The sequence below is a fragment of the Balaenoptera acutorostrata genome, chromosome 13, assembly GCF_949987535.1.
Source record: "Balaenoptera acutorostrata chromosome 13, mBalAcu1.1, whole genome shotgun sequence".
NCBI lineage: Eukaryota > Metazoa > Chordata > Mammalia > Artiodactyla > Balaenopteridae > Balaenoptera > Balaenoptera acutorostrata.
This window is the reverse complement of record NC_080076.1, coordinates 87,008,220-87,031,644: the sequence shown is the minus strand read 5'-3', so window position 1 is coordinate 87,031,644 and position 23,425 is coordinate 87,008,220. Positions and strand designations below refer to the sequence as shown.

Sequence of the window (23,425 nt, the reverse complement as noted above, 5' to 3'; positions counted from 1 at the left end):
ATCTTTATTATTATGATTGTTGTTTATTTATTTATTTTTGGCTGCGTTGGGTCTTCGTTGCTGTGTGCGGGCTTTCTCTAGTTGCGGTGAGCAGGGGCTACTCTTTGTTGCGCGGGTTTCTCATTGCGGTGGCTTCTCTTGTTGCGGAACATGGGCTCTAGGCGCATGGGGTTCAGTAGTTGTGGCTCACGGGCTCAGTGGTTGTGGCACGTGGGCTGTAGAGTGCAGGCTCAGTAGTTGTGGTGCACGGGCGTAGTTGCTCCGCGGCATGTGGGATCTTCCCAGACCAAGGCTTGAACCCGTGTCCCTTGCATTGGCAGGCGGATTCTTAACCACTGCGCCACCAGGGAAGCCCCTTATTATTTATTTATTTGGCTGCGCCAGGTCTTAGTTGCAGCACTCAGGATCTTCACTGAGGCATGCGGGATCTTTAGTTGTGGCATGTGAACTCTTAGTTGTGGCATGTGGGATCTACTTCCCTGACCAGGGATGGAACCCGGGTCCCCTGCTTTGGGAGCATAGAGTCTTACCCACTGGACCACCAGGGAAGTCCTTCCTCATCTTTAAAAAGGAGATAATAGTCTCTCCCAAATAGGATTGTGTGAGAATTAAGTGAGGTAGCACATCTAATGAGCTTAGGCTAATGCCTGGCATATAGTAAGCACTCAATAAATGTTCACTCATTTTGTTAGCCATCAGAGCGGTGGTGAACCAATTCACTGAGAAAATCCATGTATGGTGTGTAAGAAATATTGTATTAAAAATTTCATACCAATCTATAATCATATAGTATTTGTAACAATATTTTTGTGAGAGTTTTGGCAAGATTTGAAATTAAAGTTCTTCAGAGTTGAATAAAAAACTGTCTGACATGTGACCAAATCCAGGTAAAAAGTACAGAGTTGAAGATGAATTGAATGAGCATGAAATAAACAATGAATGAGAGGAAATAAGCAAATATGAAAATTTAAATTATTTTATTATAAACATTTATACAAAATAAACCACAAACACAACTGTTAAAAATAAAATTTAAACAGAATTAGGCCAGTTCATAAAACATGTCAAATGAAAAAGTAATAACAAAAACCTTATCAGCTTGTTTGAAATTATTCATCTTTAGATATATGATGCTTTGTTTCCTAGACTTAAAATAGAGATCTCCATTACACAGTTAGGCTGTGAAATATTAAATATTATTTTTAAAAGAAAAACAGATTCTTAAAGATTAGCAAATACTTGCAAAGTGATCACCAAAATCTTTGTGTATTTGTTAACAAAATTGTAAATCCAGAATATAAAATCTACTTGAAATAATCCAACCAAACACCAAATTGCTTAAATGAGACTCAGTTTCTGAGATGGTATCAAGAGAAAATTAAAATCTTATTTATATACAAGGTTGTATACACAAATAGGTCTTTGTCAATTTACTTTTTAAAAACAAATTAAATTGGCCACCATTCCTAAAAACGCTTCCTACACTCTGCTGGAATTTAAAAGGACTTTTAATAACTTCAAGGTTACATAGAAAAATAAGTTTTTTATTGTTGCAAATAATTTTTCTTTGGAACTTATAGAATTTTTCAGTATTAAGTCCAAAGCTTCTAGAGAACAGTTCTCCAGTATTAATGCTTTCCCCCTCCTCATTAAAAAAGGGATGAATTCTATGTGGGGAAACACTTCACTGTACAGAATCCATTCTCCCCAAGAAATTCCCCCTCAGAACCCAGACCCTGGCTTTCACAAATAAGCTCTTCACACAACTGTTCTTAAAGAAGTTCCCACCAAACTACTGCACTCACTCTCCTCACTCATTTAAAATCAGATTTTAGAGATATTCAGTGACAAACTATCATTTGGATAACTCTGTCCAAACATGTACTAATGTCAGACAAAAGAATAAGTATCTGCTAATATCTGGAGCTAAATCTCAATCTAGAAAACAAGGATTTTATTGACGTGACTACTGTCGAAGTTAAGTGTTGACTCAAGTAACACGTTCTATCTTGATTAATGCCATTACTCCATAAATAGTCACTTTTTCCAAAACTGTGTTCAAATTTCACGTCATACATTTCACAGTAAGAACCTAGACTTGGTAGGTTCTGACGCTTATAATCAGGACAGACTGGCTTTGACAAACGATCACCTCATTTAAAAAAAAAAAAAAAATCACAAATTTGTGCTTTCTTCCTCCATTTCTGGACAAAAACCAGTCAGAAAATATTTTAGGGTATATTGCATAGAATGACTCTCTCAAATAAATCAGCCCCCAAGGAGCATAGGATGAGGATGATGTTTTACTATATTTCCTGTAAGAAAGTTCATTAACATTTATCTTACACATCTCTCTCTTTTTTTCAGAGCCTTCCTAACAAAGCTTCTGCCATATAATTTCTATTAATAGCTCTAAGTGATGGGGAAACAATTTTTACTGTCATGCAGACATTTTCAGTTTCTTTTTCTTGGCCTTCAGTACAGGAGGGAGAGAAATCTTAAAGGCTGTCCTGAAATAATACAGAGAAGAAAATACTTTTTAATGCTCTAAATCTCTATAAAGGGCAAGCTAGCCACACAGCCTCAAAGATACTTACTCGCATGTAGTGCAGATAGGGCTGAAGTTGCAGAATACTGCAAATTGAAAAAACGAAAAATGAACAGGACAGTCTAACAGCCACACAGCTGGAGATGTTTTCTGCACACTCCTCCACAACACAGAAAAACTCAGCGCTACGTGAACTTACTTGACAAGCACACAGAACACACGTAGCCGATTTCAATGAGATTTCGATGGCAGAAGCAAGCAGCCCGGTAGTCGACATGAACTGGGGGTGGGAGGGTTAACTGAGACCTCTGATCTTGATCAGGAAGAAAAACCCACTGTTAAAAAAAAAAAGGAAATTTTATTTAAAACATGGGGGAAAACAACCCGAAGCCAGGACATAGATATCAGATATTAGCCAGTAAACACTGAGAATACTAAATTAGATTTTCCTTGAAAGTCCATGAGAAATAGACTATTAGAAATGTGTTTCTATCCATTCCTGAGCACCACCACACACAGGCACTGTTCTGTCAACAGTAATACAACATTCCGCATACAGCTTACAGGGTCCAAAGACTCCCTTAAGTTCGAATTCCCTAGGTCACCCCTCTGCCCCTTTCTTCCAGTTACTAGGCATCAGCCATCTTACTCCCGTTCATTCCCCAGGAAACAGGGGTCTCAATGGACTCAGGGCATTAGGTTCACTGTTGACATTTCCTTACCAGTAAATACTGCAGAAGGGAGGGCATCTGAGGCACCTTCAAGTACAGTCCCCCTGTGATGTCACAAGCCTGCAAGACAAAGGGCTCTCAGCCAAACTAGCACTCGCTTAGCTTTTCCAGCGGGAGGTCATTCTCACCAGCAACTCTTCAGGTCTCCAAAAGGAGAGGAAGATACGACACAGCGAATTAAAAGGGAATCTCTTCCCAGAGTGCGGGAGGACCAGAAACTTGCAGCTACCTCTCCAGATGTTCAAATATCTTGTGTTTTCCCCTTGGCCCACACCCTTTCACCCTTTGCAGACTGTAGTATAAGAGTACAAGCCCTTTTTCCTGTTTGTTTGCTACTGATAAATTTCTATTCTTGCCATGTTTATTCATTCTCATTGTATCTTTTAGTAACAGTTTGAGATGTAATTCACATGCTATTAAACTCACCCTTTTAAAGTGTACAATTTACTAGTTTTTAGAATATTCACAAAGTTGTGCAACTGTCACCACTATCTAGTTGCAGAACATTTTCATCACCCCAAAAAGAGATCCCATCCCCATTAACAGTCATTCTCCATCCCTCCTTTCCCCTGGCAACCACTAATCTGCTTTCTGTCTCTATGGATTTGCCTATTCTGGACACTTCATATAAATGGAATCAGACAATATGTGTCCTTTTACTTCTTGCACTTAGGATAATGTTTTCAAGGTACATTCATATTGTAGCATGTATCAGTACTTCATTCCCTTTTATGACCAAATAATATTCCATTGCATGGATAGACCACAATTTATTTATCCGTTCGTCCGCTGATGGGCATTTGACTTGTTTCCATTTCTGGGTTATTATGAATAGCACAGCTATGAATATTCACGTATAATATTTTGTATGGACACGTTTTCATTTTTCTTAAATATATATCTAAGAATGGAATTGTGGACTCAACTGGTAATTCTACATTTAACTTTCTAAGGAAGTTTCAGACTGTATTCCAAAGTGGCTGTACCTTCTCACATTCCCAACAAACACCATGCACTTACCATCAAGCTTAAGAAATAGGATAATTCTAGAACCTTTGAAACTGGTGTACTTTCTGGTTGTATCTCCCCTTCCCCACACATCCCCAGCAGTAACCTAAACTCAACGTTTTCTACAATTTTGTGCTTTTAACTGATCTTTTAGGAAATAATATTTCTTGTGGTCAAAAAACATTTATCAAAAGTTTAGTAATTTCTTCAGTCTTATTTCCTTTTTTTTTCTTTTCCCTTTTTAGTTAAAGTAAAATTCAGTTTCATATTTTGATTAAAAATAACATCTGGTGGCGCAGTGGTTAGGAATCTGCCTGCCATTGCAGGGGACACGGGTTCAAGTCCTGGTCCAGGAAGATCCCACATGCCGCAGAGCAACTAAGCCCATGTGCCACAACTACCGAGCCTGCGCCCGAGCCCATGAGCCACAACTACTGAGCCTGCGCCCGAGCCCACGAGCCACAACTACTGAGCCTGTGTGCCACAACTACTGAAGCCCGCACACCTAGAGCCCGTGCCCTGCAACAAGAGAAGCCACCACAATGAGAAGCCCGTGCACTGCAACAAAGAGTAGCCCCCACTCGCCGCAACTAGAGAAAGCCCATGCACGGCAAGGAGAACCCAATGCAGCCAAAAAATAAATTTATTTTTAAAAAAAGAGATAAAATTAATTTTAAGAGCATTTTTATTTAACTCAATATATCCAAAGTGTTATCATTTTAACATGTAATCAGTATAAGAATCATTAATGAGATATTTTACATTGTTTTTTTCAATACTAAGTCTTTGAAATTCAGTGTGTATACTTATGCACATCTCAATTCAGATCAGACTCATTTCAAGAGCTCAAGAGCCATATGGCTACCATAAAGAATAGCACAGATCTGGAATATGATCCTATTTTTATAAAATTCTTTGCTTAGTGATCTATTCTTCCATCTGTATCTACAGAGAGATCTGTCATGCTGTTCACCTAATACTAACAACAGTAACTTTCAGATGATAGGATTTGAAGGGATATTTTTTTTAACTTTTAAAAAATACTTTTCTGTGTTGCTTGAATTCGTTTTAATGTGTGAATTACTTTTAAAAATTCAATAAAACCATTATGTAAAATGTAAATAAAAATATCAAAGAAACCAGAGAGATGTTGGTGCTCTAATCTAAAGCATCATACAGGCTAATCCCTAAAAATGTGTGGGGACTTCCCCAGTGGTCCAGTGGGTAAGGCTCCGAGCTCCCAATGCAGGGGGCCCGGGTTCGATCCCTGGTCGGGGAACTAGATCCCGCATGCCGCAATTAAGACTCGGCACAGCCTAAATAAGTAAATAAATTAATAAATAAAATATTAAAAAATAAAAATGTGTGAAGACTGGTGGATGAAAAGCATTCAACAATAAGTAAGAGAACACACCGTGCTTTCATAACCACCAACACCAAGCATTCATTTAAAATATACCTGTTGGGCATCCCTGGTGGTGTGGTGGTTAAGAATCCGCCTGCCAACGCAGGGGACACAGGTTCGAGCCCTGGGCCGGGAAGACCCCACATGCTGCAGAGCAACCAAGCCCGTGCGCCACAACTACTGAGCCTGTGCTCTACAGCCCGCGAGCCAAAACTACTGAAGCCCGTGCACCTAGAGCCCATGCTCCACAACAAGAGAAGCCACCGCAATGAGAAGCCTGCACACTGCAACGAAGAATAGCCCCCACTCGCTGCAACTAGAGAAAGCTCGTGCACAGCAATGAAGACCCAACGCAGCCAAAATAAAATAAATAAATAAATAAATAAATTTATTTTTAAAAATAAAATAAAATAAAATAAAATATACCTGTTGAAGGAGTCCTGAATCGGAGTCTAACACACAGGCATCAATCAAAATATTCTGAAATGAACATTTCAAAAAATATTATAGGAATAATAATGACTACCTTACAGTGAGAACCTACTATATGCCAGACTCTATTCTTAAAATGGCTCATTTAATATGCATAATAACTCTGCAAGGTAGATATTTGATTTGCATTTTAGGGCTGAAGCACCCAGGCCTTGGCCAGGCAGTGGTCACAGAGCCAAGGGGAAGCAGTGCTGTCACCCCCAGTCTGCCTGTCCCCGAAGTCCATGGTCTTTTCACTACATCATGCTGCCACTCCAAGATGGAGAATATTCTACATGGCTATAGCAGCATTTTAGGTTAAAACTTAAGGAAGTTTTTTTTTTTTAACATATCAAAGAAGAAAACATATTAGTGATAACTCATCTGAACACTTCAGTTATTTGCAAAGTAAAAATATCAAATCTTTATAAGACCTCCCTGAAGCAAAGAGACAGAGAAATTGAAGCAAGGTATGCAGCAAACTATAAAACCTAGAATTCTTAGCCTGGGGTCCAAGGATGGGCTATCTGCAAAACTATTTGAGTGCATATTTTTCTGGGGACCCATCAGATTCTCAAGGGTCCAGGACCCAAAATAGAGAAATGATTAGTATTGTACAAAATATGGATTCCAGATTCCCAATCCCTTAATAAGTATATAGTCAGAATACCTCTCTAAGTAGGTCATTCAAACAATAAAATTAACTCCTTCATTATGAAACCAATATTCTTTAAAAAGAAGGCTCTCAATTCACCTGCTTCTGTGCTGCAAAGATGACATTCATGAAGTTCATATACTGCAACGTGCTGTCTTCTGCAGCCTTAATCACCTAAAAATCACATCCATGTTAATACCTTTCAGCCACATCCTAGTATTCTCACTCAAATGTCATCACAATATACTACAAATTACAATCAATATCATCTTTCTAATTTGTCTTTGAAGTTATTATTTAATAATACCTACAACTGTAAAGATGACTGCAAAAATCTCCCCCAAATCCTATCCCTCAAGAAATAACCCTTGTTAATAGTTTCTAAAGAGCACTTATGTGGGCATGTGTATATACCCACACACACACATCCCAGGATGATACTCTATCTAGTGTTCTGCAACCTGCTTTCTCAGTCCACAATATCTGGGGGGAAAATCTTACATCAATAAATTTGGATGTAACCATCCTTCATGCTGAGGTCATAGATTTCCACTGTTCAACCAATTATCTACAGAAGACATTTAAGCAGTTTCCAAACCCCGGTTTTAGACAATGCTCTAACGAACACTTTCGTCTATGCTTTGCACAACTCTCCGGTTAGCTCCTAAAATAGTGAGATTACTAAAGTGTCTGCACATTTAATTTTGATACATATTACCGAACTGCCCTCCAGAAAAGCTGTACCAGTTCATCCTCCCATGGGCGGTGCAAGGGAATAACCACTAGTAGGGCTGACCGTATTTCCAAATGCTAACTGGTCATTTTCATTTCCTCTTCTACCGATCGCTCGTTTCCCACTTGTTTCTTTAGAGTCAACCCTGACTTTTAAAAATTAATTTACAAGAGCTCTTTTTTATTTTAGAAATATTACATTAATCCTGTCAGGTAGCTATACTGAAAGTACTTTTTCCTAATAGTTTTTTTTTTCCCATCCTTGTTTTAGGGGTTTTATTTTTTTGAGGTCTTATGCTTCCTTTTAAAGTTTCATATCATGCTTAGCAAGATACTCATCAACACAAGACTATAAACAGATATTTTCTTCTAGAGCTTTTATGACTTGAATTTTTACATTGAAATGTCTGATCTTTACTAGAATGTGTTTAGGTATAAGCAGTGAGATCTAGCTTTGCTTTCCCGCAAATGGCCAATCAACTGGCCCAGTACCTTTTATTGAATAATCCATTTCCCTCCCACTAATTTGAAGTGCTTTGTTTACCACATGTCAAACCCCACTGTGTACCTGGTTTCTGGACTCTAGTCTTTTCCATTATCTGTTTGCCTACTACTATACCAGAACCACAGTTACTGTAGCTTTATAATGTGTTTTAATGCCTAAAGGAGTGTGCACAAAGAAGAACAAAGAGAACTGCTCACTACCCAGTTCTACAAGGGTTAACTGGGAACTCACTGCAGCTGCCCACCAACAGCGCACCCTGAGAGGAGTTCAGGATGAAAAACAGGATGAGGGACTCTGTTCTTTGGATAAGTAGGCCTTTAGATAGTTAGATGCATATCTCAGGAAGAATTTCAATGACCCCAGATTCTTGCCTCTTCGCAGGCAAGAATTGAAAAAAGAAATAGAAAAGCACTAAAATCACTAACTTGAGATATCTGTTTTTTGTGATTAGCAGTAATCTTTTACCAAGATATATGCTTGACTGCATGAATTTCCTAGCCAAAAAAATCATAGATAAACTGGCTTCTCCCCTACCTCTTTGGGAGTTTCCTCACAGCTGACTGGCTGTCTCCTGGGCTATAATCCTCAGTAAGACTCTGGATAAAACTTACAACTCACAACTCTTACGTTGTGTGTCTTTCTTTAAGTCAACTGGAGCAAGTTCCTGCCTACTATTTTCTTTCAGAAAGCTCCTGGCTATTCTCATTGATTTATTCTTTCAGATAAACTGTTAACTTTCTTAAATCCCCCCACTCTGCCAGGAAAAAAAAATCTGATTAATATTCTGAGATTGCATTGAACTTACAGTTTAATATTGGAAAAATTGACATTAAAGAATAAAATATGGATCTCCAAAAACTAGTGGTTACCATTGGGGAGAGGGAAGAGGGGAGGGACAATATAGGGGTAAAGGATTAAGAGGTACAAACTGTTATGCATAAAATAAGCTACAAGGATACACTGTACAACATGGGGAATATAGCCAATATTTTATAATAACTATAAATGGAGTATAACCTTTAAAAATTGTGGATCACTATCATACACCTGTAACATAAATAATATTGTATATCAACTATACTTCAATTTTTAAAAAGTACAAATTTTATTGGAACAATACAGAGAAGATTAGCATGGCCCCTGCTCAAGGATGACACGCAAATTCATGAAGCGCTCCATATTTTTAAGTGAGACAGTGGCATGGACATATATACACCACCAAATGTAAAATAGCTAGCTAGTGGGAAGCAGCCGCATAGCACAGGGAGATCAGCTCGGTGCTTTGTGACCACCTAGAGGGGTGGGATAGGGAGGGTGGGAGGGAGATGCAAGAGGGAGGGGATATGGGGATATATGTATACGCATAGCTGATTCACTTTGTTATAAAGCAGAAACTAACACACCATTGTAAAGCAATTATACTGCAATAGAGATGTTAAAAACAATAATAAATAAATAAAGTACAAATTTTAAAAAGAAAAAAATATGGCTCTCCATTTATTCAATTCTTTCATGTCTCTCAGAATTTTAGTTTTTCACCATAATCAATTTTACGTATTGCTTGTTAATTAATTCTGGGTACTTAATATTTATTGTTTCTATTATAAATGGGTCTTATTTCCCATTATGTTTTCTAATTGGCTTTAGCTGGTATAAAAACATCGTTTTGATATCTTTTAATCTTACCAATATCCTTGATTTCATTTCCTGATTATCTGTAAAGAGATAAAAACAGTTTACAATTTAACTGAATCTTAATAAACATATTACATATAAGGTTTTCTCACCAATTTTTAAACAGTACCTCAAAGTTATAGTAGTAAAATAAAGATTACAGTCTCATAGAAGAATGTAGGCGCCTACCTTTAACATCCTTGTTCATTCTATGAATGTCTTATTTTCTTAGCATTAAGGAATTTAAAAATATTATTTCATAAATACTAATAGTAAACAGAAAAATAACCTCAATTTTAGTTAAATAAATCCAGCATCCACCCAGCTGAAAAAAGGAAAAGTTCCAAGGCCCACAATAAACACATAAAACAAGAGTGATTGGGAGCTTCCAATTACTAACTCTGTAATCAAATGGGCTTTGTAACCTGACCAAAATATGATCTTTGTCCCAGAAAATTAAAATTAGTAGATTTGATTGTTCTTTGATTATCCACCTGCTTGTTCTATGATTATCCACCATGTCCTGGATTTGAATACTGGGAACACAAGTAAATCAATACACCAATCAAATGAGATAACGAATTTGAAAAGCATACCCAGATGATCAGACACCCCCAATCAAGGTCTGGACAGACTCAATATTGTACAAAACTAACAAACTAAATTACTTAAGACTGAGAAAATATCACACAAACATAGACAATCAAAATGCTTATAAAGGTGTGCAAAATAACACATTCTCCTGTAGAGAAGCAGCTACTCATTTAATAAGCCCCAGGGTTAGTAAATGGCTTTTAAAATCAAACCCTGCTTCCAACACAAGAGAGGCAAAAAAAAATTTTTTTTTTTATTTTGTCTAATAAGAAGCAAAGAAGCATCCTGAAGAATAATGCATTATGAGCAAGACATACTGGAGAAACTAGAGTTTTCTCATTCTTACAGCTTGTCCTAAAAACATGTCAAAGCCAAGATAAACTATTTTTTGATTATCTACCACTTCAGAATACTCATGCCTTCCATTAATGTGGGCACCCAAGGTTCTGAGAACTATCACAAGTTCAGATCTCTTTATTACAAAAAAACACCTTCTGAATGATTAAAACACCAAGGATACAGCAAAGAGCTTTGGCGAGGGATCCTGCCAGCAGAGTTTCTGTATGTTGACCCTCTATGTCACCTGTAGATAACAAAAAACATTTAAAAGGGAATTTTTAGGTACTTTCTTTTTTTTTTTTTTTTTTTTTTTTTTTTTTTAGGTACTTTCTTGACCTAAAATCATTTTCAAACCAAAGCATTCTTCTTCATGAATGAAATCAGATGACATTTTCAAACTGGGTTTAAAAACATAGATAAGCAATTTTTAAACATTTTCTCAATTTAAAATACCCCGGTGGTTGGGGGCTGAAGGGGCAGGAATGGGGGGTTGGTGTTTAATGGGTATAAAGTTTCAGTTTCGATGATGAAACAGTTCTGGAAATGGACGGTGGTGATTTTGCACAACAGTGTGAATGTACTTAACGCCACTGACCTGTACACTTAAAAATGGTTAAAATGGTAAATTTTATGTTATAAAAAACAGATAATAAAAAATATCCTGGTGTTACTGGGAAAGGTTGTGGCTGCTCAATGACCTAAGTGGTAGCAGAGGCCCTGTGCAACTGCAGGCAGCCTGGACAGTGGCCCCTGGCCAGGCCCCGAGCCCTTCCCACTGCCTCCCACCTGCCTGGGAAAGCCGTGAAAAGAGGACTGGAGAAAGTGCCCTGGCTGTGGGAGGCAGGGACGAGGTTTACAACTTATTAGGAGACTTGAGTGAAAAACAGTCACTCTCATAAAAATCAAAATTCTACAACTTCAGCGCAAGAAGGTGGGGAGCCCAGATGGACACGCTGTGCAAACAGGGCCTGCAACCGGTCCAGGAGCACTGATACCCCATGGGGAGGTCAGACCAGGAAAAGTCTGGAACACTATACTGAGAAGTTGGGACTTTGCCCTGGGGGCCAGTGGTTACTCAAAACATGATTCGAGAACCAGTTGTAGGAATATCACCAGGGAACTCAATAGAAACACAAGTTCCTGGGCCCTCCCTAAACCCACTGAATCAGAAACTATGGAGTGGGGTTCAGTATTTCATTTTAACAAGCCCTCCAGGTGATTTTTAACAATTTTACTGGGGTATAACTTACAGATCACAAAATTATCTCTTTTTAAGCACACAAGTCAATGATTTTTAGTAAATTTATAGGGATGTAAATCCTCGCCACAATCCAATTGTAGAACATTTCCACCACCCCAAAAGATCACTTGGGCCCATTCCCATCACTTCTCAGCTCCTCCCCAGCCCCAGGAGAAATCATTAATCCACTTTCTGTCTCTAGAATTGCCTTTTCCCTACAGGTGATTTGGACAAAGGAGACAGACTGAAACCACTGCCTGCCGGCAACAGGGAATCAGCAAAAGGTCTTTAAGGGCGGGAACAACAGCTCTGACATTTAGGATGATACCTCTAGAGGCTGAGTGGGAAGACTGGAACGGAGAGAGACCGGAGTCGGTTAAGAAGTTGATAACAACGATCTAGAGCAAAGGCTCTCCACCTGGGCAACTGTGCCCCACGGGGGACATTTGGTTCTCACAACCAGGGGATATTACGGCATCCAGTTGGCTGAGGCCAGGGATGCTGCTACGTATCCTTCAAAGCACAGGAAAGCCCCACAATAAAGAATTACCCGGCCCAAAATGTCAGCACGGCCAAGGCTCCGCTACATGGCAGGTAACAAGGGGTCAGACTTTGGAGATACTGCTGAGGATAGATTAATAGGATCTCATAGCTGATTAGATGTTGGATGAGGAGGAAGGAGTCCAAAAACAAAATTTTGGAAAAGTAGGTGGCTGGGGGGTGACAGAAATAGGAAATGGAAATGCTGGTCTAACTGAGAGAAAAGATAATGAAACTGGTCTGGGCCGTGTTAATGAGACTGTGGGACATTTAAGTGGAGACATTTGCAGCTTGAAAGAAAGGCTAGATTAGAGACAAAGACTGGGAAGTGTTCATACATAAATGATAATTAATGACAAGAGTGGATGAGAACACGCAGAGGGAGAAAATAAGAAAATAACCCGGCAGAATAAAAAAATGTATATATTTTTAAGAAACAAGAAGAAAGAAGAAAAAGTCAGAAGTGGAAGAAAGAATGGTCCAAAAAAGAGGAAAAATAGGTCAACAGGCTATCCTCAGAAACCAGAGTATTTTAAGAAGCAGAGGATGGCGAACAGTGTCAATGCTGCAGAGGTCAGGCAACTAATGCACAGGCTTTGATGGAAAAGATTTTTTAAAAGAAAAGAGAGAGGGCTTCCCTGGTGGCGCAGTTGTTGAGAGTCTGCCTGCGAATGCAGGGGACACGGGTTTGAGCCCTGGTCTGGGAAGATCCCACATGCCGCGGAGCACTTGGCCCGTGAGCCACAACTACTGAGCCTGCGCGTCTGGAGCCTGTGCTCCACAACAAGAGAGGCCGTGATAGTGAGAGGTCCGCGCACCACGATGAAGAGTGGTCCCCGCTTGCCGCAACTAGAGAAAGCCCTCGCACAGAAACAAAGACCCAACACAGCCAAAAATAAATAAATAAAAATAAATAAAAATAAAGGAATTCCTTTAAAAAAAAAAAAAAGAAAAGAAAAGAGAAGGAAGTAAATAGTATCGAGATCCTCAAAGTTTTGGACTCAAAGCCTCAAGGACCTCCACATTCAACTCCACTTGCAAATAGGAATAATGGAAGGAAAAAAAAAAAGCTGAAAGCAGTTACTCTTAGTCATTAGATCTTTGATCTCTTCAACAATAACTTCATTTGCTGCTGTTAACAACTCGTATTTTCCATCTTTACTTCCTGAGGGAGTAAATTCAGAGGAAGGGTTGCCAGGGTCTCCAAAGAAGTCTCCGAGTCTGCCATTCTTTCCAGGATATAAGAATCGGCTGAAACAGAAAAACAAAAAACCAAAAAGAGCCTAGTTACACGAGGACTTGGAGCCCTCACTAAACATCAAAATGAAATCCAGCAGAGATAACAAAAACCACACCAATTCCAGATTCTCAAGATTCCATAATAAATTTCAGTTTTAAAGAATGTAGAAAATAGGCAAATGGGCAAACATGAGTCTACCACCACAGAATGTTTTGATGATTCCACTGTTTTCTTAAAAAACGAGAAGAATAAAGAAGGTACTGGGTTACAGTCTCTTGAAATGCTTTACAGTCTCTTGAAATGCTTCATACCAAACTCTTACCTACTACTAGTTTATTATTTGAGGTATATTTATCTACCCCAGTAATATCTGGTCCAAGCGTCCCTAAGCACTGAACAGGAAGAGTAATCATAATGGTCATACCTTTCTTGAATGTGACTTGCAATGACAGCAAGTTTGTTGGAACGATTCATGAATAAATGAGAATTTCCTAGCACCATCACTGCATCTATGCATTTTGATAAAGTAAACTGTTGAAAAACAGAAGACAAAAGAAAGGTAAATTAGCTATCCAAATAGCTATGTCAGGTCTTGAAATGATTAAGATTTCATTTAAATTTTAGACAATTATTCACTTCTAAAAATTTGCTCTGGAGCTCCCCCCCTCCAAAGTCATAAGCAAAAACATTTGAAACCTACAGCTTTCCAATTCTGAACAGCACAGACTTGCCCATTTCTGACTTGCTTAGAAAAACAACACATGGCAGGTCAGATCCCACAGAGCAGAGCAAAATGAAGGAAGAATTGTTGTTGGGGGATGGGATGGAACTGGGGAAGTAAGGAGATACGGTCCTTTTTTATAAACATGATGACTGATTTGCGCTAGAGTTGACCTAAATGTAATTTAGTCAGTAGCACCAATCTTTACTAATACTGGTTATAGAGAACTGCCCTTACTTTTTCTCCTCCCTTACATAACTGTCTACCAGCTGCATTTCCATCCTCCACGAAAATGAAAGCAGTCCAATTTGAAATACAAACCCAAGAAAGACAAAAGTTCTAACTGAGACAAGAAATCATATGCAAAGACATTCATTTTCACTGTTATTTTTCCAGCTGTTATACTGTTAATTCATACAACCTATTTATTCATAAATAAATATATTCATAGCAAAAATGTGGATAAACCTGAAAAACAGAAAGAAAACTATAGTTTTCTAATTTTACTTATGAAACCAATTCTACATAAGTACAATATTCCACAAATGTTTTCTGCATAACATTCAGGGAATAGCAAATATATCACAACTTCTATGATAAAATTACTAGCAAACTATTGCTACACATGGAATAGACAATTAATAAATACTGATTAAATTGGTAATTGTAAAACTTTTGAATTCATTCATTAAGTATCCTGAGCACCTATTATGTGCCAGGAGAAGACCCCTTCTTTCATGGAGTTTACATTCTGACAAGTACTAATATTACTAAAAAAACACAGGTGGATATTTTTATAATCATGTAATCAAGCATGTTTCTCTTAAAGAAATACTTCAGGCAGAAAATAAAACTGATAAATTTCACTCACTCTATTTTTGAAAATGTAAAACAAACCTATTAAAATTTCTGTATGGCAAAAAAAAGACTAAACAAAAGTGAGAGGTAAATTACAAACAGGAAAAAAATAATTGCAACGTATGACAGATGAGTTAACCTTTAATATAAAGTGTCCACAAACCATTAAAAAGAAAAAAGGAATACGCAAAGAGAAAAATGGGCAATGCCCCAGAGGAGAAATACAAAGGACCATTAAATATACGAAAAGCAAATTGAGATCATTTTGGTACATCATACTGGCAAAAGATAAAATAAGGAAACAGAGCATCTTGTGTTGGTACCAAAAAAAACCAAACAAACAAACCCAGAGGGCTTCCCTGGTGGCGCAGTGGTTGAGAATCTGCCTGCCAATGCAGGGGACACGGGTTCGAGCCCTGGTCTGGGAAGATCCCACATGCCGCGGAGCGGCTGGGCCCCGTGAGCCACAATTACTGAGCTTGCGCGTCTGGAGCCTGTGCTCCGCAGCGGGAGAGGCCGCGATAGTGAGAGGCCCGCGCACCGCGATGAAGAGTGGCCCCCGCTTGCCGCAACTAGGGAGGGCCCTAGCACAGAGGCGAAGACCCAACACAGCCATAAATAAATAAATAAATATTAAAAAACAAAACAAAAAAAAAAAAAAACAAACCCAGAATCCTCATACACCACCGATGAGAGTTCAAAATAAGACAGTCTTCCTGGAGAATATGGTAATATGCAGTGATATACTGGTCTAGCTGTACAATGGAATTCTACTCAGCAATAAAAAGGAATGAACTACTGATGCATGTAGCAACATGGACAAATTTCAAAATAATTATGCTGAGTGAAAACACCAGACCAAAAAAGAAAAAAAAAAACCCAAAACAAAAAACTGTTTGATTCCATATATATAAATACCTAAAATATGCAAACTAATCTATAGTGACAGAAAGCAGATCAGTGGTTGCCTCGGGAGGGGACAGGCAGAGAGGTGGGTGGGATGAATTCAAAGGAACAGGAAGAAACTTTGTGGGTGCTGGATCTATATGTTCATTATTTTGATTGTGGTGATAATTTCATGAATGTACACATAAATGAAAACATAACAAATTAAACACTTAAAACATAACAATTTAAACATGTGCAGCTCATTGTATGTCAACTCTAGCTTGATAAAGTTATTTTTAAAAAAGACACCATTAAGAAAATGTCCAACTTAAAAATTTTTAAATTGGGCAAAATATTTGAATACAAATTTCACCAAAGAAAATATATGTATGGCTAATAAGCATACGAACAAAAGACTCAACATCATTAGTCATTAGCGAAATGCAAATTAAAACCACAATGAGATATTACCACCTACACTAGAATGACTATAATCAAAAAGGCAGACAAGTGGCGGCAAGGATGTGAAGAAAAGACTGGAACTCTCGGGCTTCCCTGGTGGCGCAGTGGTTGAGAATCTGCCTGCCAATGCAGGGGACACGGGTTCGAGCCCCGGTCTGGGAAGATCCCACATGCCACGGAGCAACTGGGCCCGTGAGCCACAATTACTGAGCTTGCGCGTCTGGAGCCTGTGCTCCGCAACAAGAGAGGCCGCGACGGAGAGAGGCCCGCGCACCGCGATGAAGAGTGGTCCCCACTCTCCGCAACTGGAGAAAGCCCTCACACAGAAACGAAGACTCAACACAGTCATAAATAAATAAATAAAAGAACGTGAATTTCTTAAAAAAAAAAAAGCAAACTGGGCTATTCATTTCAGTAACAGTCAAGGGGTCTTAGTTTGCATTCAATTTCCAATCAGTTTCTCAATCTATTTCATCTGAAGTCTCCACATTACCCACTATTAAAAAAAAAAAAAAAAGACTGGAACTCTCATACATTTCTGACGGGAATGGAAAAGGGTGTACCAACTTTTTTTTTTTTTTTTGGTCACTTCTTTTTATTTTATTTTATTTCATTTATTTATTTTATTTTTTGGCTGCGTTGGGTCTTTGTTGCTGCAGGCTGGCTTTCTCTAGTTGCGGCGAGCGGGGGCTACTCTTCATTGCAGTGCACGGGTTTCTCATTGTGGTGGCTTCTCTTATTGCGGAGCACCAGCTCTAGGCGCGTGGGCTTCAGTAGTTGTGGTGCGCGGGCTCAGTAGTTGTGGCTCACGGGCTCTAGAGCACAGGCTCAGCAGTTGTGACGCACGGGCCCAGTTGCTCTGTGGCATGTGGGATCTTCCTGGACCAGGGCTCGAACCTGTGTCCCCTGCATTGGCAGGCGGATTCTTAACCACTGCACCACCAGGGAAGTCCCAGGATGTACCAACTTTTGAAAAGTTTGGCAACGCCTTAAAAAGTTCAGTCTAAACTTACCATATGACCCAGTAATTCAACTCATAGGTCTCTATCTACTCAAGAGAAATGCAAACATATGTTCATACAAAGACTTGTTTGTGAATTACCTGCATTACTGATAATAGTCAAAAAGGGGAAACAATCTAAATGTCCGTGAACAGATAAACAAGAGGTATGTCCGTACTATAAAATACTGTTCCATAATAAAAAGGAACCACCAATACATGCTACAACATGGATGAACCTCAAAAATATTATGCTAAGTGAAAAAAGACAAAATCAAAAGACTACATATTATCAAAACTCACCCAATATGAAAAAGATCATTCAAATAGTTTAATTACTATTAAAGAAATTTAATTCATAGTTTAAAACTTCACCAAAAAGCAATCTCCAGGTCCAGACAATTTCACTGGAGAACTATACCAAAAGTTTAAAGAACTGATACCAATTCTAAATAATCTCTTCCAGAAAACAGAAGAGAACACTTCCCAATTCATTTTATGAAGCCAGTATCACCCTTAAGCCAAAATCAGCCAAACACAGTACAAAAAAGAAAAAAAAATCTATAGACCAGCATCTATCATAAAATAGATAAAAACTGAATCCAACTGGGGTTTATTCTGGGAATGCAAAGCTGGTTCAATATTTGAAAATCAATCAGTGTAATCCACCATATTGACAGGCTAAAGAGAAAAATCATTAATTGATGCAGAAAGATCATTTGACAAAATTTAACATCCATTCATGATAAAAATCTCCAAGCAAAACTAGGAAGAAAACTTCCTGAACTTGATGAAGAGCATCTACAAAAAAAATCTACAGTTTACACCATACTTAACAGTGAAAGACTGAATGCTTTCCCCCTAAGATCAGGAACAAGGTAAGGATGTCCACGCTCACCACTCTTATTGAACGTAGTACTGTAAGTCCTACTAGTACAATAAAGCAAGAGAAGAAAATAAAAGGTATGTGCATTGGAAAGGAAAAAAATAAAACTGTGCCTACTTGCAGATGACATGACTGTCTATTTAGAAAATCCCAAGGAATCTACAAAAACACTGCTAGGACTAATAAGTAAGTTAAGCAAAGTCCCAGCATATAGGAGCAACACACAAAAATCAATCATATTTCTATATACTAATATTAAACAGGTGGCAACCAACATTTGAAACATACTACTCATTTACAATTGCTAAAAAACATGTATTTAGGTATAAATCTACAAAACTTGTCTGATGAAAACTACAAAATGCTAACGAGGGAATTCCCTGGCGGTCCTGTGGTTGGGACTCTGCGCTTTCACTGCTGAGGGCCCAGGTTCAATCCCTGGTTGGGGAACTAAAATCCTGCATGCCGCAAGGTGTGGCTAATAATAATAATAATAATAAAAACAGCTAACATAAAAAAGTCACAACAGCAAATGCTGGTAAAGATACAAAGAACTGGACCTCTCATACTTTGCTGGTGGGAATGTAAAATGGTATAGCCACTCTGGAAAACAGTAAAGCAGTTTCTTATAAAATCAAACATGTGATTAACATATGACCCAGCAGTTGCACTTCTGGGCACTTATCCCAGAGAAATGAAAGCTTACATCCACACAAAAACCTGTATATAGACTTTCAGAGCAGCTTTTTATGTAATAGCCAAAAATTGGAAACAACCCAAATGTCCTTTGATAGGTGAATGATTATACAAACTACGACACATCACACCATGGACCACTCCTCAGCAATAAAAAGGACAAACTTTTGTACATGGAACAACTTGAATGGATCAAGGGCATTATGCTGAGTGAAAAAAAAGCCAGCCTCAAAGGTTGCATACTGTCTGATCTATTTACATAACAAAATTCTAGAGATGGAGAACAGATGAGTAGATTAGTACCAGGGACTGGAAAGTTACAGCAACCATGCAGGATGCCTCCGCCAGGGAGCTCCTGTGTGATGAAACAGCTCTGTTATCTTGATTCTGCTTGGGGTTACACAAATCTTACATGTGATAAGACTGCAAGAACTAAACATACACACACAAGTGCATGCAGACTGCTGTGATCTGAATAAAGGCTGTAGATGGTACTGATGTCAATTTCCTGGTTTCGCGATTGTACTTCAGTTATATAAGATGTTACTACTGGGAGAAGCTGAAGCCAGGGCACACAGGACCTCTCTGTACCACTTTCATAATTTCCTGTGAGTCTATAACTATTTCAAAAATATATATTTCAAAATAGAAAGTTTTTTTTTAAAAAGACTACATATTATATGGAATCGATATATGCAATGTCCAGAAAAGTCAATATAGAGACAGAAAGCAGATCAGTGGTTGCCTACAACTAGGGGGCAGAAGCAGTGCCTGCGAACAGGCACAAGGGAACTTTTGGGGGAAATAGAAATGCTCTAAAATGGAATTGTGGTGATGGTTAAACAACTTTACTGCAATTTTTACTAAAAAAAACACTGAACTGTACATTATAATGGGTGAATTTTATGGTATGTAAATTATACCTTAATAAAAAAGCAACATAAACATATACTCAGTCAAACCAGAATTATCCAAAAGCCTTCTCAAGCAATCTTACCTGAGATTCCTTTAATGCTTGCTTTCCCCACCAAATTGGGTTGGTATCAACTATGATAACCAGAAGATTCAATTCATCTTCTGAAAATATTAACAAAAAATAAAAAACATTAGCCTCATAAAAGTGAAACAAAGCTAACATTCTCAATTTGTAAATTAAATCCAGAGCGAGCATCACTACATGCCTTTACATGTTTATCATCCTACAATCATGAAATTAACACAAGGCCAAGTTCTTTTAAAGATTTAAAGCTCTGGGGGCCCTTAGCAAGCTCTTGCTTGCCTTCTGTACATCTGTACCTTTCATGCACTAGAATGTAAGCTTTGTGAGGGGGGATTTTTGTTTCTTTTGTCACTGCTTATCCTCTGCTCCGAGCACAATGTCTAGCATGTGGTGGATGATCAATAAATATCTATTTTATGAATCCAAAGACATATGCATTTTAAATGGCTGGTCAAGGACTGAAGGCACTGATTAACCAGTAGTTAGAATCACTAGTAGAATTTCAGGCATGGGGTGGCAGGGGGGTAGATTTAAAGGGAGACACAGAATCAATTTGGCTCCAGGTCCATCAAATCACCTAGCAGCAAGGCCAATTATACTTAGGAACGAATCTTTAAAAGGTGAAAACGAGGGCAATTCCCTGGCGATCCAGTGGTTAGGACTCCGAGCTCTCACTGCAGAGCGCCCAGGTTCGATCCCTAGTCGGGGAACTTAAATCCCATAAACCGTGAGGTCAAAAAAAAAGAAAAAAGAAAAAACAGGTGAAAACCAGAGTGGAAAGCACTTGCTATGTCAAGATTTTACTGTGAAAAAAATTAGGCTACTCTCTACAAAGTGACAGACACAACTAAAGAGGCTAACTTAACATATTAATTCATTCAACAAACATTTACACTAAATACCAGTGTTAGGTGTTGGGGATACTGAGTCCAAGCCCTCAAGGAGCCTACATTCTAACTGAGGTGACAGACATATGAACCCATAAGCACACACTGTTACGAAAAACCCAGGATGCTCATTTAATAACAAAAAGCAACAATGCCTTTCCTGCCCCGATACTTTCCATCCTCCAGTTCCCTGTTCCCTGTTCCCTGTATCAGGATAATCCCACCCCATCTTTGATGTTTGCTTACATACCCAAATCCTATTTACTCTCTAAGGCCCCAAACCAATGCTACCTCTTTACCCAGAAGTCCTCCCTAGGTCTTCCAACAGGTCCTGGCTCCCCCATTTCAGGAGACTGGAAATCTCAGCCCCTCTGCATCAGGTCTGGCACATGTAATCCTATCATCCCATCCCATGCTGACAACTCAGCAAGGGACTTATTGCTATCTTTTGCTATGTTTCACCACTTATAAGATGTACTCCCTCCTTTCTTTTCTTTTTTTTTTTTTTACATTTGACGAGGATGGTATCTTACCATTATGACTGATCGCATTTTATTTTCTCTTAGTGGTATATTAAATAAAATAAAAGCACATTTCATAATCAATACTGTCTTAGATTAGGGGAAATACTGTATTTCTCTTTTGCAAGAGAAAGTAACTTGCTCTAAGTCACATGGCCTGCTAGCAAGTAGCAAAGCTAACACCCAGCTTTGAAGACAGATCTGCTTGACTCCAATGACTGTGGCTTTTCAAAGCCCCACTGCCTACTTCTGAGCACCCACGGCATCACTTCTCTTCTAATGACAGCACTCACTACCTCATTTTACACTTAGCTGTGTTTCCGATCTCTCTTCCTAACTCTGCCCTCTAAACCGTGGACTCCTTAAAGAATGAGGAATGAATGATGTAATGTTGCATAAATCACAGAAGAAAGTGCCTGGCACAGAACAGGCACTTAATAATTGTGTCTCCCATAGGCCCTCACTGCTCTACCCAAAAGCCTTTGGCCTTATTCTCCATTAGGTCCCGCCTCCCAACTCTCAGGGCCTTCCTTGCTACTATCAAGCTTGAGAAAAACAGAAAGTGTTGCCTGTCAGGAGAGGTGTGTATCCATACACATGGAATGTCCCTATGAATTTCCTTCTTTGGGTCTCTACCTCCGCGTTTGTAGACAGGGGCCATACCAGGTCTGCATCCCTCACAGGGTTGTGATATTGATTAAAACAGATGAAGGATGCACGCACAATTGTTATGGCCTCTGAAAGGACCTATTTCTTCTCCGCAGTCCATTTCCCACACAGCAGCCAAAGTAATCTTTTAAAATCATAAATTAGGGACTTCCCTGGAGGTCCAGTGGTTAGGACTCCACGCTTCCACTACAGGGAGCACAGGTTCGATCCCCGGTCAGGGAACTAAGATCCCGCAAGCCACTGTGTGGCCAAAAAAAAAAAATTGTAAATCAGATAGTAAACCTACCTTGCTTAAAGCCCTAAAATGGCTTTGTATTACACTTAAAATAGAGATCAAGCCCCACAAGGGCCCTGCACCTGGCTAGCTCTCTGATCTCATCCTTCTAGCCCACCCTGCTCCCACCACCCTGGCCTCTTTTTCCTCCCTTTAAGATATCAGGCTCTATAACTGGTAGCTTAATGTGTGAACAAAAGTCTCTCCACCTTCCTCTACCCCCGGGTGCCCCCTTTCCGTCTTCCCATTGCAATGTAGTGGCTCAACGTGCCACAGGGTCTTCATAAAGTCACTTAAGTCTTAGTTTCAATATCACTGGTCTTCCCTGGACCCCTATCGAAAGGAGCTCCTTCTCGATCACCCTCTAATCACAATCGACCCCATCATCACTTTATATTGTCGTCACAGCTCTTGTCACCCTTCGAAATTATTTTTATTTACTTGCCTACTGTCTGTCTCGCTCACTAGACTGTAACCTCCACGAGTCTGTAACGTTCTCTATGTATCTCCCAGGGCATGAAATAACGCCGGGCACACAAGAGGCGCTCCAAAAATATTTACTGAATGAATACATTCGCTACTCCTCTAAAGACCAAACAAGTTCCACCCAGCCCCCAGAATATATTGATACTCCATTTGGCCGGTCCTGGCCGGGTAAAGTCCGCTCAGCCCCGGGGTCCGGGTCCCGTCGGCACGGCCCTCACCGTCTGAGACCATGGCTGCCCGTGTCCCTCAGCGAACAGCCACTTGCAGTCAAGCGGGCCTCCGGGATACGGCGCACCCCGACTTCCGGCGCCTCCGAGTGACGTAAGGGAGGACTGGGCTCAGGCCGCGCGCCGTAGCCACAGCCCCGCCCCCCAAGGCGCCGGAAGTGGAGTGCA

The 23,425-nt window shown here is 39.3% G+C and overlaps 2 protein-coding genes and 1 pseudogene across 2 annotated transcripts in view; 2 read left to right on the top strand and 1 right to left on the bottom strand.

Annotated features, from left to right (window-relative positions):
• Positions 1–967: 967 nt before the first annotated feature.
• Positions 968–20,292, bottom strand: GTF2H3 (general transcription factor IIH subunit 3). The gene is made up of 12 exons (XM_057527246.1): positions 20,191–20,292; positions 14,107–14,213; positions 13,527–13,693; positions 10,844–10,906; positions 9,919–9,948; positions 9,742–9,770; positions 6,918–6,992; positions 6,119–6,172; positions 3,271–3,339; positions 2,748–2,883; positions 2,598–2,634; positions 968–2,510 (listed from the first exon to the last, which is right to left on the bottom strand). Exons 2-12 carry the CDS (start codon positions 14,181–14,183, stop codon positions 2,441–2,443), a joined length of 807 nt encoding a protein of 268 aa, XP_057383229.1. The 5' UTR covers positions 14,184–14,213; positions 20,191–20,292; the 3' UTR covers positions 968–2,440.
• Positions 9,142–9,240, top strand: LOC114238776 (U6 spliceosomal RNA; annotated as a pseudogene).
• A 2,967-nt stretch (positions 20,293–23,259) lies between the features above and the next one.
• EIF2B1 (eukaryotic translation initiation factor 2B subunit alpha) overlaps positions 23,260–23,425 on the top strand; it is an 8,672-nt gene continuing 8,506 nt past the window's right edge. Inside the window, exon 1 of the mRNA XM_057526214.1 lies at positions 23,260–23,351. Coding sequence (XP_057382197.1) covers positions 23,260–23,351 — 92 coding nt within the window. The remainder of the gene's footprint in view (positions 23,352–23,425) is intronic.

Bases quoted from the DNA above. Each gene is read 5' to 3' on its own strand.
- GTF2H3 (XM_057527246.1), bottom strand. From the start codon at position 14,183: ATGGTGCTAGGAAATTCTCATTTATTCATGAATCGTTCCAACAAACTT. The intron at 13,694-14,106 runs GTATGACCATTA...TTTCTGTTTCAG, and splicing joins GCAAGTCACATTCAAGAAAG to CCGATTCTTATATCCTGGAA. The intron at 2,635-2,747 runs GTAAGTTCACGT...TTCAATTTGCAG, and splicing joins GTGTTCTGTGTGCTTGTCAA to TATTCTGCAACTTCAGCCCT.